The 13284-nt window shown below is 31.4% G+C and overlaps 1 protein-coding gene across 1 annotated transcript; it reads right to left on the reverse strand.

Moving 5' to 3' along the window:
* Nucleotides 1-3743: 3743 nt before the first annotated feature.
* Nucleotides 3744-11980, reverse strand: Trmt6 (tRNA methyltransferase 6 non-catalytic subunit). Its single transcript, XM_043012260.2, has 10 exons — nt 11857-11980; nt 8932-9039; nt 7835-7992; nt 7565-7674; nt 7071-7243; nt 6785-6958; nt 6400-6524; nt 5090-5286; nt 4766-4933; nt 3744-4436 (listed from the first exon to the last, which is right to left on the reverse strand). The coding sequence occupies exons 2-10, from the start codon at nt 9021-9023 to the stop codon at nt 4266-4268; spliced, it is 1368 nt and encodes a 455-aa protein (XP_042868194.2). The 5' UTR covers nt 9024-9039; nt 11857-11980; the 3' UTR covers nt 3744-4265.
* Between the last annotated feature and the right edge of the window lie 1304 nt (nt 11981-13284).

Genomic DNA, 13284 nt, shown 5'->3' on the forward strand with positions numbered 1-13284 from the left:
CTATATATGACTAATATATATACGTACATATATATGTCTATATGTGTTTCATATATATGTATTTTATATGTATAATGTGGTTAGACCATATATGTCAATCTTATCTGTATATAGTGTATTCGTATATGCTTAATGTAAGTTTATGTAAACCATCATCATATGTATGCATATATTATATATAATATGGGGACTATGTATAATCTTACTACCTATAATATATATAGAGATAATAAGTGAATGTATTGGATATGTATTTAGCATTTATATGTAATATATAGTATAGAGTATATGAGATACACCCAATTTATTGATATCTATATATATAAAGACACACACACACATATAGAATTAGAATATATATATATTTTATTTATATATATATATATTATGTATGTATATATATACTATATATATATATATAAATATGATATAGTGATATATATGTATGTATACATATAATATATATATTGTATATATATTAGTATATATATGATATATATATAATATATGTATGTATACATAATATCACTATATAATATATATATAATAATCAAATATATATACTAGATAAAATATTATGTGATATATATATTGATATAGTCTTCTGTGATGTATATATATATATATATATATATATGTATATATATATATATTGTATGTATATAATATATATATATATATTATGATATATCCGCATTATTGTCATACGATGTATATGTTATATATATTTAACATAATATATATATATATATATATAAATGGTATCTATATATATTGTATATATATATGTGGATATATATATATATAAGTATATATCTTCTATACATATATATAATATATGTTATACTATGCGATATATATATATATAAATATATACATATATATATAATTTTATATACCACTATATCTCGTAGACTCCATATTTATATATATTATATATATATATTTATACATATATATATATATAATATATATAATTATTACATTTATATTACATATACATATATATACATAGATATATATACATATATATGTATACAAGTATATATATACATATACAGAAAGATATATATATATATATAAATATATATATAATATATAGTTATATATATGGTATACATATAGAATATGTATATATATAGTATACATTATATATATGTTATATATATGTATACATTATGAGCGAGCGCGCGAATATATGTATACATATATATATGTATATATATGTATACATATATATATGTATACATGTATATATATGCATATATATACATATGTATACATATATGTATAAATATATATGTATATATATGTATATATATGTATATATATATGCATATATGTGTATATATATATGCATATATATGTATATGTATATATATATCATCATCATCATCAGCCTGTATCAATCCACTGCAGGACGTAGGCCTCTCTCAATCTTTTCCAGTCATTCCGGTCTTGTGTCCTCTGATTCCAGTTTACTCCTTCAAATTTTGCTATTTCATCCCGCCATATATATGTATATGATATACATATTACATATATATATATATATATATATCTATATATAATATATATATTTAGATAATATAAGTATATATATATAACTATATATAAATAGATCTCTATATATATAATATATATATATATATAATATATATATATATATACATATTTGTATATATACACACACACATATATATACACATGAGTATATGCGCACCCGTGCACACGCACGCGCACAGACACACACAAACACACACATATATATACAAACACATATACACACACACATACATTATAGGTATATTCTCATGATCCATGCCTTTTAGCTTTCATTAGGCTGTATAATTATCTTGCTATGATAGATGGAGATGGAATACAGAATATATGAACCAGATATTTTAAATCTGTAACTAGAACAGCTGATCTCAAGACCTGCTAATGTTTCAAATCCGCGTGCCATTTTCTATCAATTGAGATGCTATCTTGGACCTGCTGACTCGTCTAAAAACTTTGCAGAAGTTACCTTGATCAAACAGCTCCATCTTCAGTTAAGTATTACTACAGTACCATCTTATTCTGTAAATATATTTCTTTTCAGATTGAGACAATTTGTGCTAGCGTGGAAGAACGATGTGACAAAATAAAAGTCATAACAGTAAAAGAATAAGTCAGAACATAATAAATAAAGTCAAAACTCAATAGAGATTATAGACTGAAGATACTTGCAAGCTAGGGATATTTACACAAATAAAGGTTGACTTACTCGTGGTCTTATTCTAATAATCTCAATTCAAGTGAAAAATATACAGTTAAAACCACATTCTAAATTAAGCCATCTTATTATTTCCATCCCGGGCAGGACCTCCTAAGATGTTTGTGTTTTCTATTATTTTCTAGACTAATGGTTACAGATATATATATTACCAAAGTGATACTAATTAGCATTTGGTATGATGGGTTTTCATAACTGAAGGAATGGATAGCTTGTAACTTCAACTAATGAAAAAATGGAATGCAAAGGTGATCTGTCTCTGTGAAAATACCCACCACAGAAGGCTTAATGATTGAAATGTTATAAGGCCCATTGAGTGTCGATAACAATTCACAGCAGCCATATCAAGTGTACTCATAGCGAGACAGCTTCACGCAACATACCTTGCCTTTTCCCACTCATTCAGTCACTCCTTGTAAAACTAGAGCCATTTTTGCTTGTCATTTTTTTGTGTTTCATTGTATTGAGATACTTATGTGTGTCATATGACAGGCTCTATCAATACTGCAGTTGACTAAAATTGTAGTATAGGGTCCATATCAGCACATTATATTCTTTATAGTCTCTGATGGAAGTATTGCTGTTTTATGGGAGAACAAACAGTATTCACATACGGTCATGAACGAATACGAAAAATATAACCATCTAGGTTTTGAATTTTAGATGAAACCTTATTTGTTTAACATTATAGCAATTATAATAATTATGACTGCAATTGTCATCCTCACTCTCATTTCTCATAGTTCAATAAAATAACACAATGATAAAAAATCATGCCATTATCAATTACATCATGATGCCCATTGTCAGGCCAAAGTTCCTGTGTCATGTGTTATGACAGGTCAATATATAAGAAGCTTCAGAAATCACTGCTTGTATGGTCATTGGTAATGATGGTATTGGTTATACTACAGTTGGTATCAGTGTTATTGGTGTCAATATACCAACTCCACTAATGCTTTCAACAATAACACTAATATCACAACCATTAAAGGTACAGACAATGTGGCCACTAAGATTTCAGGTTGATGATACACTCTCAACACTAAAAGCTCAATCGCCTTTTCTTCAGATCAGTGAGATAATCACTGTATGAAGAAAATAATCCTAGTATGTACAATTAAAATAAAAATATATATGCATGTGATTGGCCATGTATAAAATTTTAAACAGTAGCTTTCAAAGCATGTTTCTTGTTAGCGTGTCCTTTTCCTCCAAGTCTTATGATTTTTCAAGTTCTTATGGTCATCAGGACTGCTCTTTCTATTTTTTTATTTTATTTCGTATCTGTTTCTGTTCACATTTACTTGTCCCTATGTGTAGATGAACCATGCTAGGATTTTTTGTGCACACTATTCTGCTTGTGAATATATTTATATGTGTTTACATTTTGTGTGTGTGAACATGTTTATATTCATGATTGTGTGTATGTGTGCTATTCTCATGAAAAATAATACAATATATATTTTTAATATTTCTTAAGGGCTGACTGACAAAGGAAAGAAAAGCTTATGTAATTTGAAGTTACAATTTCAATATATTGTCTGAGAGTTTTAATTTTATGAGTTATACAGTGGAGTCTTTCCCCTCAAAAAGATCCCTAAAGTTCAAACAAAAGTTGAAAGACTGAAAATTACTTTTCTGGAATGCAGAACCCACAATATGCACTTTATTAATTACTGAACGGAAAATAACAGGCACTTGGCACGTTGCTTCTTTTAAAAACATACAAAAAGTAACTCACATACCTTTATATCCATTCAATAATTTATTTACAAATATGTATAAATATAATTACATACATAATATTTGTGTATGTATGTAATGATAATAAAAATAGGCAATAAAAAAAGTCTAAGAAGGAGAGATTTAAAGTTGGTACAAAATATTCACCAAAATTTACATTATTGTCAGGACTGTTGGCACTACTGGCTTACTATCAAAATATATTGTAACTTGCTTTTATAATTCTTTTCTTTTTGCACGGCTACTGGCTCATAACTCTTGCACCACACAAAATATAGCCGCCACCCCCTGACATGTTTATCTCTGGATGCGTCCTCATGGGCAGGACTTGATAGTGCCGTAACCAAGTCTCACTTAGTCGCAAGTTCGTAGCTCCTTGGGCTTTTACTTCAATAAAGAGATCCATCAGGGGCTGGAAAATTAAAGATGGTAATGTTACTTTTTGTTGTTATTCTCAACTAAAATGACCAATTCGACCCAATGCTAAATACACAAATTTAGTGAAACCCTCACAATCCTATTAAATAAATAAATAAAAAAGTAATCTTGTGATTAGAATCTCAAATGCACATCAGCCATTGACCTGTCTACTACTGAAGTGCAAGAATCACTCAAAGCAAAAAAATTAATTTTTTCTCCAAAGAATGGCAACTTTTTAAGTTTACGGGTAAATTCTGTCATCGAATCATTTACAGAAGGTGCAAAAAAACACTGAAAATTAATTCTTCTCTCAACACATACCTCCTTATATGGAGAAAACACTACAAATGGATGGCCTGGCTTCAAAAACTGAAGTAACTCTTTGGTGATGTTAACAGGATGCTGCCGACAAGCTATGACCAGCCCATCAATTTGACCACACAAAACGGAGGAAGATACTTCTACGTCTTCTACCTGAGTTCTGACAAACTGAGAAACAGTAGGAAAAGAAAGGAAATAATGATTAATCACAAAAAACTAGAGTTCTTCTCTCCTTCATGTTTCATAATCCAACATGTGAATTAATTCTGCAAATCCCTTAGAAATATAGAATACTAAATGGAATGACGAATGCTCTCAACACACCTTCCGTGGTCTCTTAAAAGTAGACTTGTTATCACTCTCTGGTGCAGCACCTTCTTTAGGGACTTCAGCTGGGATCTCCTTGACTTCTTCATCAACACACATCTTTTCCGACTCTCCATTGCTCTCTTTTATGTCTACTTTACCTTCATCGGCTGTTTTTTCTGTGGTTTCAGTGCTCGTCTCATTTTTTGTGGCATCTAAAAAAATTATAATAAATCCTAACAATAATATATAATAATAATGATGATGATGATAAAATAATAATATTGATAATAACTTTAAATTACAATTCAACACCTTTGACCTGTATAATAATCTTATCAATACTTAATTATCCAAATGGTAATATGTAGGAAGATCAAATAATGCATAATGATAATGAATACTAATGTAGTTTTAACAGCTTAATCCTTCCACTACAGGCTAATATATATATCATACCATAAATCTAGGAAATAATAGATCATCATAGATCATCTAAAGATGTGGCCTGTTTCAGTTTCAAAAGGGTTAGAGAAAAAAATTCTCAGTGCTGCCAATTCAAATAATAAAAAATAAATTAATGATTATTACTACATGTCAGTCTTTCAATCAATATCTTTGAATAAAATAAAAATCAAAGGAGGTACAGTGAAGATAAACAAATGCTAATGCAAGTAGCATTGCTTTGCCCTTAAAAATTTCCCTGACATCTGCAGCCACACTGTACTATATGAATCAGTAGTGTGAAGATATACCCCAGGTATTACTTGGATGATTTTATATTCTTCAACTTTTTTCTTCCTGTCACATAACTATCTTCATTTTTACATGAAATCCATATGCATTACCTGTTCATGATCATTTCTTCATGGAAATATTATAAGATCAAATAAACTAAGCAATGAATTCAGTTATAGATGACAAAGACTAATATCGAACTGGTAATTAAAGTGCAGCTGACCCATTTTTGCCTGAAATACAATGACCTATTACCCACATGCTAATTAGTATCACTTTGCTAATATGTCATATGTAGACTCTTATTTCATACCATAAATCTAAAAAATAATAGAAAACATAACATATTATGATGCTTAGCCCAGGCTGAACATCATAAGATGTAGCCCGTCTCGGAAGGACTAAAAACAGGTTAACCCATTGGTCGCAGTATTAAAAAAAGGTCTAGGCAATAGGATGGCTGGTTTACATGTCTGGCATGGTGCCATCCGCGTCTATGACCGACTCTGCCTTTGCAGCAAATCATGCCATCCGCTGCTAATGGGTTAATGTAGCTGAACTAAAATATATTTACAAAGAATGGAACTTACCTTTAGTCTGAGCTTCTTTTCCATTCTTCAAGCTTTTCTCATCTACGTCTGGGAGCTTTGAGAAATTAATGAAGGACAGAACTTGCAGTTCTTGTTCGGTGAAGTTCATTAAATCTACTGCCTCCCTTGTGCAGAAATAAAAATACTAAATCAGTATCTTACTAAATGACCTGAATAAATGCACACTGATAAATAATCATTGGTCAATGGGCTGTACCACTGTAAACTCTCATTAAATAAAATGTCAATCTTAAACTCAAGAGAAAAAATGTATACAATAAAGATGAATTACAATGATTTCTTATTTAAGTGCTATATCTAATTTAACTATACAATTTCATTTAGATACTATCATAAAACTATAAAATATTATACAAAGTCTTACCTCTGTGGATGGTTCCCTTGATATATCTGCACTAGCTTTCCAGCCATTCCCATTCGGTGTAACATGCCAGCAGTCACCAGACCCTGACTGCCAGATTCAAATACCGCAAAGCGTCCACCAGACTGCACATTGGCAAAGCATAAAATCTGTGATAATGTGTCTATACGGAGATTTCTGCAAGGGGGTAATGACTTTTGTCAGTTTTATGAGGTAAGATGTTATCCCAAAATTATCATCTTTTAGACATATTATTACTAGACTAGTCCCAGACAAGATATTTACTTACGCAATCTTGAGAGGATCCTGTATATAGTACATGTTGCTTAGCAGACGCAATGATGGTCTTTGCATAGTGATCACTTCATCGTACTTTCTCTGCTTCTTATTGACATATTTTTCTTGTGAAAACTTTGTCTTACTCTTAAATGTTGTACTGTTTTCAGTAAGAGTCTGAATAACCTGCAATACAATTAATAATTCTTTAATGTTAAAAGAGGATTTGCACTAACATTAACACCTTGTTTGTCTTTGTAAGTCCTTCTCTTTGAATATTTGCTAATATGTGAATGTCACAACCACAAAACTATGCTAAGAATATAGCAATAATACAATCTGAAATTTCCTGATCTTTGTTTAGGGATTTAACTTCAACTGGCCATGGATTACTTAGAGACAAATGCAAGAACACATGTCTTCCTTTTTGTTGCAATGGGAAGTAATGAGTAAATCAGATCACTTAAACTGTAAGTCTTTACTTTATCTATAAATGAGAAGTCCCACCTCTTTCCCAGTAAGTCCTGAGTCCTTCAACTGACTAATCTCTTCTGGGGAAAGCTTCTGAGATCTTCCATCATCACAAATATTTCGGTTGTCCTCACCACTCTCTTTAACTGGAAGAAAAAAATATATATATTTGTAACACAATAGTAATCATATCAAAACAAACAAAAAAACAAGCATAAAAACATAAATATGAATAGAGAACACACCTATTTGCATATGTATGGGTTATGAAAGGAGACTGAAAAAATTGACTGCTTAACAACATACCAATGTCTTGCATGTTGGTGTTTTCTTTAATCTGTATAATTTTAAAGAGTTTGTTCGATATTCTTTCCATCTTGAAAGAGGATCCAAAGGCACAGCCCAAAGCTCCATCAAGGTTCAGTGTAAACTGTCCTTCCCCTTTCTTACCAAACACAATGGATCTGTATAGAAAAACAAAATTAAATAAATGTTAAGAAGAGAAGAGTAAGACATACACATGAATAATAATACATGCTGGTTGTGCATGTATACATGCGCTGTCCACTATGGATTTTTATCTTCTTTTTTTTTACACATAGAAATATATAGCCACCAAGGAAGCAATCACTAGGCTTATTAGACCTTGTATATTTACCCCATTCTTAGAGCTCTTGTGAATAAAGTAATAAATAAATAAATAAAAAATGTATACTAATTTTCTTATCTATATATTTACATTTAAATTATTGATGGAAAAAAAACAAAAAAAAAAAAACAGTAATATTGATAATGAAGATGAAAACAAAACAGTAATAACAATAGCTGTTGATGAATTTAGCAATCTAATTAATCATAATCATAATCATCGTGATACAAGGAATAGATGAGAGATACAAGGCATTCAAGATGTTTTCAAGAAGAGAAGAAAATATGCCTCATGTAATACCTATCCTTTTTAACCCATTGGTCGCGATTTTAAATAAGTAAGATGGCTGGTTTACATTATCTGGCACGGTGCCATCAGCGTCTATGACCAACTCTGCCTTTGCAGCAAATCATAGCTCCACAAACACTTAGGTCAACAAAGGGTCAATTAAGCCTCCCCAACCCCATTCCTTAAATTTTCTGGACAAAAGTTATTATTTCTATTCCTTTATAACATTAATAAGAAAAGAAATTTCAATTTGTCTCAGAAGTACTTAACAATAAGTGCACTCCTCCTCCACTACACTTTCATGATTTTAGTATCATACTATAACTAACAAACATAACAAATATAGGATACACAACACAGAAACAGAAAGCAAACAGTCAGCAAAAAATCATTAAAACAGAAGACCATATATATATATATATATATATATATAGAGCTCAGTCAAAGAAATAATCAACATACTGACCTTCCCTGCAAAACACGACATGTCTTCATATAAGATCCTTTCTGGACCACAACCACAGTGCCCTCATATATATCTTTTCTTCTGTCTGGCATGGTGAGTTGTAAAATGCTGCAAAAGATAAAAATTCAAGATTATAAATACTTCACATCCATTTTCTATGGTCATAAAAAGAAACTTTCTAACAAACTGACTTTGCATGCAACAATATCCTTTTTAACCCATTCACGACGGGGGCATTCCAGCCTTGCATGTCACAATGCCGGGGCTCTCGAACGCATAGGCCTAAATCAGTTAAATAAACTACGCCATATCGCGTCCCCAGCGAACGGGCCTAGAATGCGCGGTACAGTGGTGTACCACCCGTCACGAAAGGGTTAATCAATCAAGAAAAAAAAGTTATTATCAATGTATTCTTATTCTACACAAAATATTCTGTGATATGAATGAACTATTCAGACATATTAACCCGTTAACGACGGATGACGTGTTTTTTTGTCATACATGACGCAGGACCTCTTGCCTGACAATGGGCGTCATGGCGTTCGGGGATTCTGGAACAATTGCAGTCATAATTATTATAACTGCCGTAATAATAAGCAAAATGGTTTTCAACTCACTTACAAAACCTAGATGGCACCACTTTCTTCTAGCACCACAAGCAATATCTCTGTAGAGTGATGGCACATCGCAAGTTCCCGACCTCTTGCTCTAAAGTACCGCAGATGAAAGATGTGCAAGAGGAGGAAGGTCAATGCATACAATGTGATTTATTGTGGCAGGTTATAAGTTTCGTGTTTGTTCGTAAAAAATAAAGTTGCTTTTTTGTCCTCCCTAAAACAGTAATACTTCTATCACATTGAGTGTAATGAAAAAAAATGAGTTGATATGGACCCTGAACTACAATTTTAGTCAACTGCAGAATTGATGGAGCCTGTGAATTGACAGATATAAATTTCTAAAAATAGTAAAACACACAAAAAAACAAAACTCAAACATGTCTCTAGCTCTACAATGAGTGACTAAAAGGGAGTGGGAAAAATCAAATTATATGGCAGAAGCTGCCTCGATCAGAAATAAAACTCATCCTGGAGCCTGTGTAAGCAAATCTATCTCCCGTCGGCAATGGGTTAATATCCACTAGAGCTCTTTTCGAATTTCTGATTTGAGAAATTTGCTTATTTAGTAAAAGATTATTAAATTTTGCCTATATTGTTTACTAACAACCTAGCTATATTATTTTCTACTACCAAGTAATCATTTATAAAGAGCAAAAATATACATAATTTTTGGCTAACAGCAGTGGAGCTCAAAAGACAATGCAGAATTTGGAATAAGCCCTAGACATATGTCTTCTAAGATCATGATGATGAAAGGCAGGTCCCACTTTTAACCATTTTCTTTTATAATTCACCTACAACCACCCCTAAGGGAGGGCTGCCATCTCCCAATCCCCTCTGGAAGATCCTCGTCCTCTACACTTACACTGTCATAGTGTATCCTCAGAGCCTAACTATATCACATTATAAATTTCAGGCTCTCAGAGGAACCCTACATTCCATATGGTCATTTTGTCAATTTCAGCTGCATCCACACAACAAATTGATACGCAAACACAGAGATAGCTGAGCTACTAATATTTGTTAGGCAATGATTAAACATTTGTGGAAAATTTTATCCTGACATGTGTATGACCATGTAATATTTAACATGTATCTGAACTTCTCTGAGCCATTTGCAAAGATTACATTTGCAAAGATACCATTAGAGTGCTAATGGTAAATTTCTAGAATAAAATCCATTGAAGTTCATATTGATGGTTTCTATATGATGACTATTAACCAAATATAGTAATATTACTTAACACAACTAACAAATAAGTAAGATATGAGTATCTAAAAATGCTCATAACCTGGACTACTCCGTGATGTCACACTCACCCATGTAGCGTAATCAGCCTAAGAGTGTATGTGTTAAATTGAATTAATAGCCAATCAAAAATTATCTTAAAATTTCAAATTTATTCAAAATCCAAAAAAAATAAAAATAAGTAACATACTCTCAAAAAGGGGGGTTCAGGAGAGGATAAAACCCTGTTAGTTGGTTGGTTGTTGGGATAGGATTTTGTGAACCCAACAGCATACCAAAAATAAAAATCAAGATAGCTAGCACAATGTGTTCTGAAATAGGCAGGGGCTTGGTTTATTGCACTAAGATTTAGTCAGGAAACAAAGAAATCAAATGAAATCAATATCCCCCAAAAGAGCAAATTGATATTTCCTACCAAAATTGTTTTGTGTCAAGGAAACCATGATTGCTGTACATGTGATAGGTTACATGGGTCAGTAAATTGTAAAGTAACCACAATCCTGTATATATACTTTACAGCAGGCATAAATATTTCTTATTGTATAGGATTTGTTAGTAGACATCTATTGATAGGTTATTTACAAATCTCACCCCACAATTTCCAAGGGATACACTAATTACAGCAAAGAATTTATCAAAATCAAGTCTGAAGGGTTTTATAACATGAATGTATCCTTGAAATTTACTGTAGTTATATTCTTTTCTCTGAAAACAGATAAAAAGTAACCACAAATTAAAATACTGGCAACAAAAAAAATAATAATCTACATGTCCAACTGCACTGTTAGAACCAGGCTGGGGATTTTTAAAAAGCAATTCCCAACAACATTACTTTTAAGCGTCCTTAAGTATGAGTTTATCGTAGTGATTAACTTTAAGTACACTAAAACCCAATGTGATATGACATAACATGTGCATGGACTAAGTGAATACACTTATTGTGCTTCTCATTATATCAACATTTGAATCATGATTACTCAACCAATACTTGATATAAACGAAACAGAAATGCATTCTCTATGAATAATAATAGGGAAGACAGCATTAAAATACGCTTACGTGAGGTCAGTCCAAGCTGCTCGGTCTTGTCAGGCGGAGAGTGTAAACAATCCCACATGTTAGGCAGAGCATCTTTGCAATCTTTTTTTGAGGGATAAAAGGTATTGCTAGATTCATTTTAGATAAAGAAAAAATGTAAGTTAATACCTAATACTTGGAAAGAAAATAGAAAAAAGCGTTTATAAAAGTTCTTTAGATATATGTTAAAAAAAACGAAAACAAAACTGTGGGATTCCTTTGGTCTTCTTTCAGTTTGTAAAAAAAAATCTAGAGGATAAGATTATACGATTTTTTTTCAATGAAAAATACCCTTTCACTCTATAAATAGGATTAAAAAATACATCAATATGAATATGCTACCAAAGAAAACGGAATAGGAAAAGAGAGGGGAGTCTCGTCTAGCGGTTACTAACAAATTAAGTTTATTCAGAAAACGAAAACCTAGTCAATCAAAATCTTAAAGTACGAGCAACGCAAATAAACTTTAAAATACTCATGATATATCTATGATTTCTTCTGAAAAATAACTTTGGTTGAAGATAAAATTAAAGTTAAAGTAAAAACTGGAATAACATTTCGAATGTCAGCCAGCCACAAATGCTGCAGCTTTTCCATATGGATTCTGTGAGTAATGTTATCATGCATACTTTATCTTTTAAAGACTTTACTCCTTTGGCTTGAAAATCTTAGTGATTGCTCCATTCCTGTTATCTTGACATTTTCTTTCCTTCATTATTTTCCAAATTCTTATGTATCACCTTCATCATCGATACGTTCCTACACTATCAATACTTTGAAACATTTACTCCATGCCACTGGATTCCAGAGAACTTATTAGCTATTTTCATTTTGAAACAATTTCTGTCTTCAGTCGATATGCACTTTTCATATTTTCATTCCCGTTTGTATCCTCTAATATAAATTATTTATCCTTATCCATCCCTGTTCTTCTACATATCCATTAAAGTCTTTCACCATCTCTGTATGTTCTCAACCGTTTGAGTTCAAGTCAAATATCAGCGGATATCTTAAGCAAAGAATCAAAGACCATTTGGCTAAGGCCCTTCAATATTGGCTACGAAGTTAGTGGCAGGATTAATCAGTACACGGTAAAGTCCTTTTAGTTGTAAGGCAAATTTTCTATCTGTGAATCCTTGAGACTGAATTGGATTGTTTGTTATTTGTTGTTATATTACTATCTTTGTCGTTCAACTCTTTTCTTAGAATTCTTCATCACTATCATAATCATCTGAGTGTTCTCTTCCTTCGCCATTATCATCTGCCGCGTTTTAGTGTTCTCTTTTCTTTTTTTTAAATTTAAAGTTGCAACTTGCATTATCACTTCGGAATTATTAATCCATATCTTTTTAAATCACATTTTCTTCACAGTGTCTAACGGCCGCATGATCTTTAAAAGCGATTTGTGTC

The sequence above is a fragment of the Penaeus japonicus genome, unplaced genomic scaffold (genome assembly GCF_977035675.1).
Source record: "Penaeus japonicus unplaced genomic scaffold, GWHDUDI00000001_assembly GWHDUDI00000029, whole genome shotgun sequence".
Lineage (NCBI taxonomy): Eukaryota > Metazoa > Arthropoda > Malacostraca > Decapoda > Penaeidae > Penaeus > Penaeus japonicus.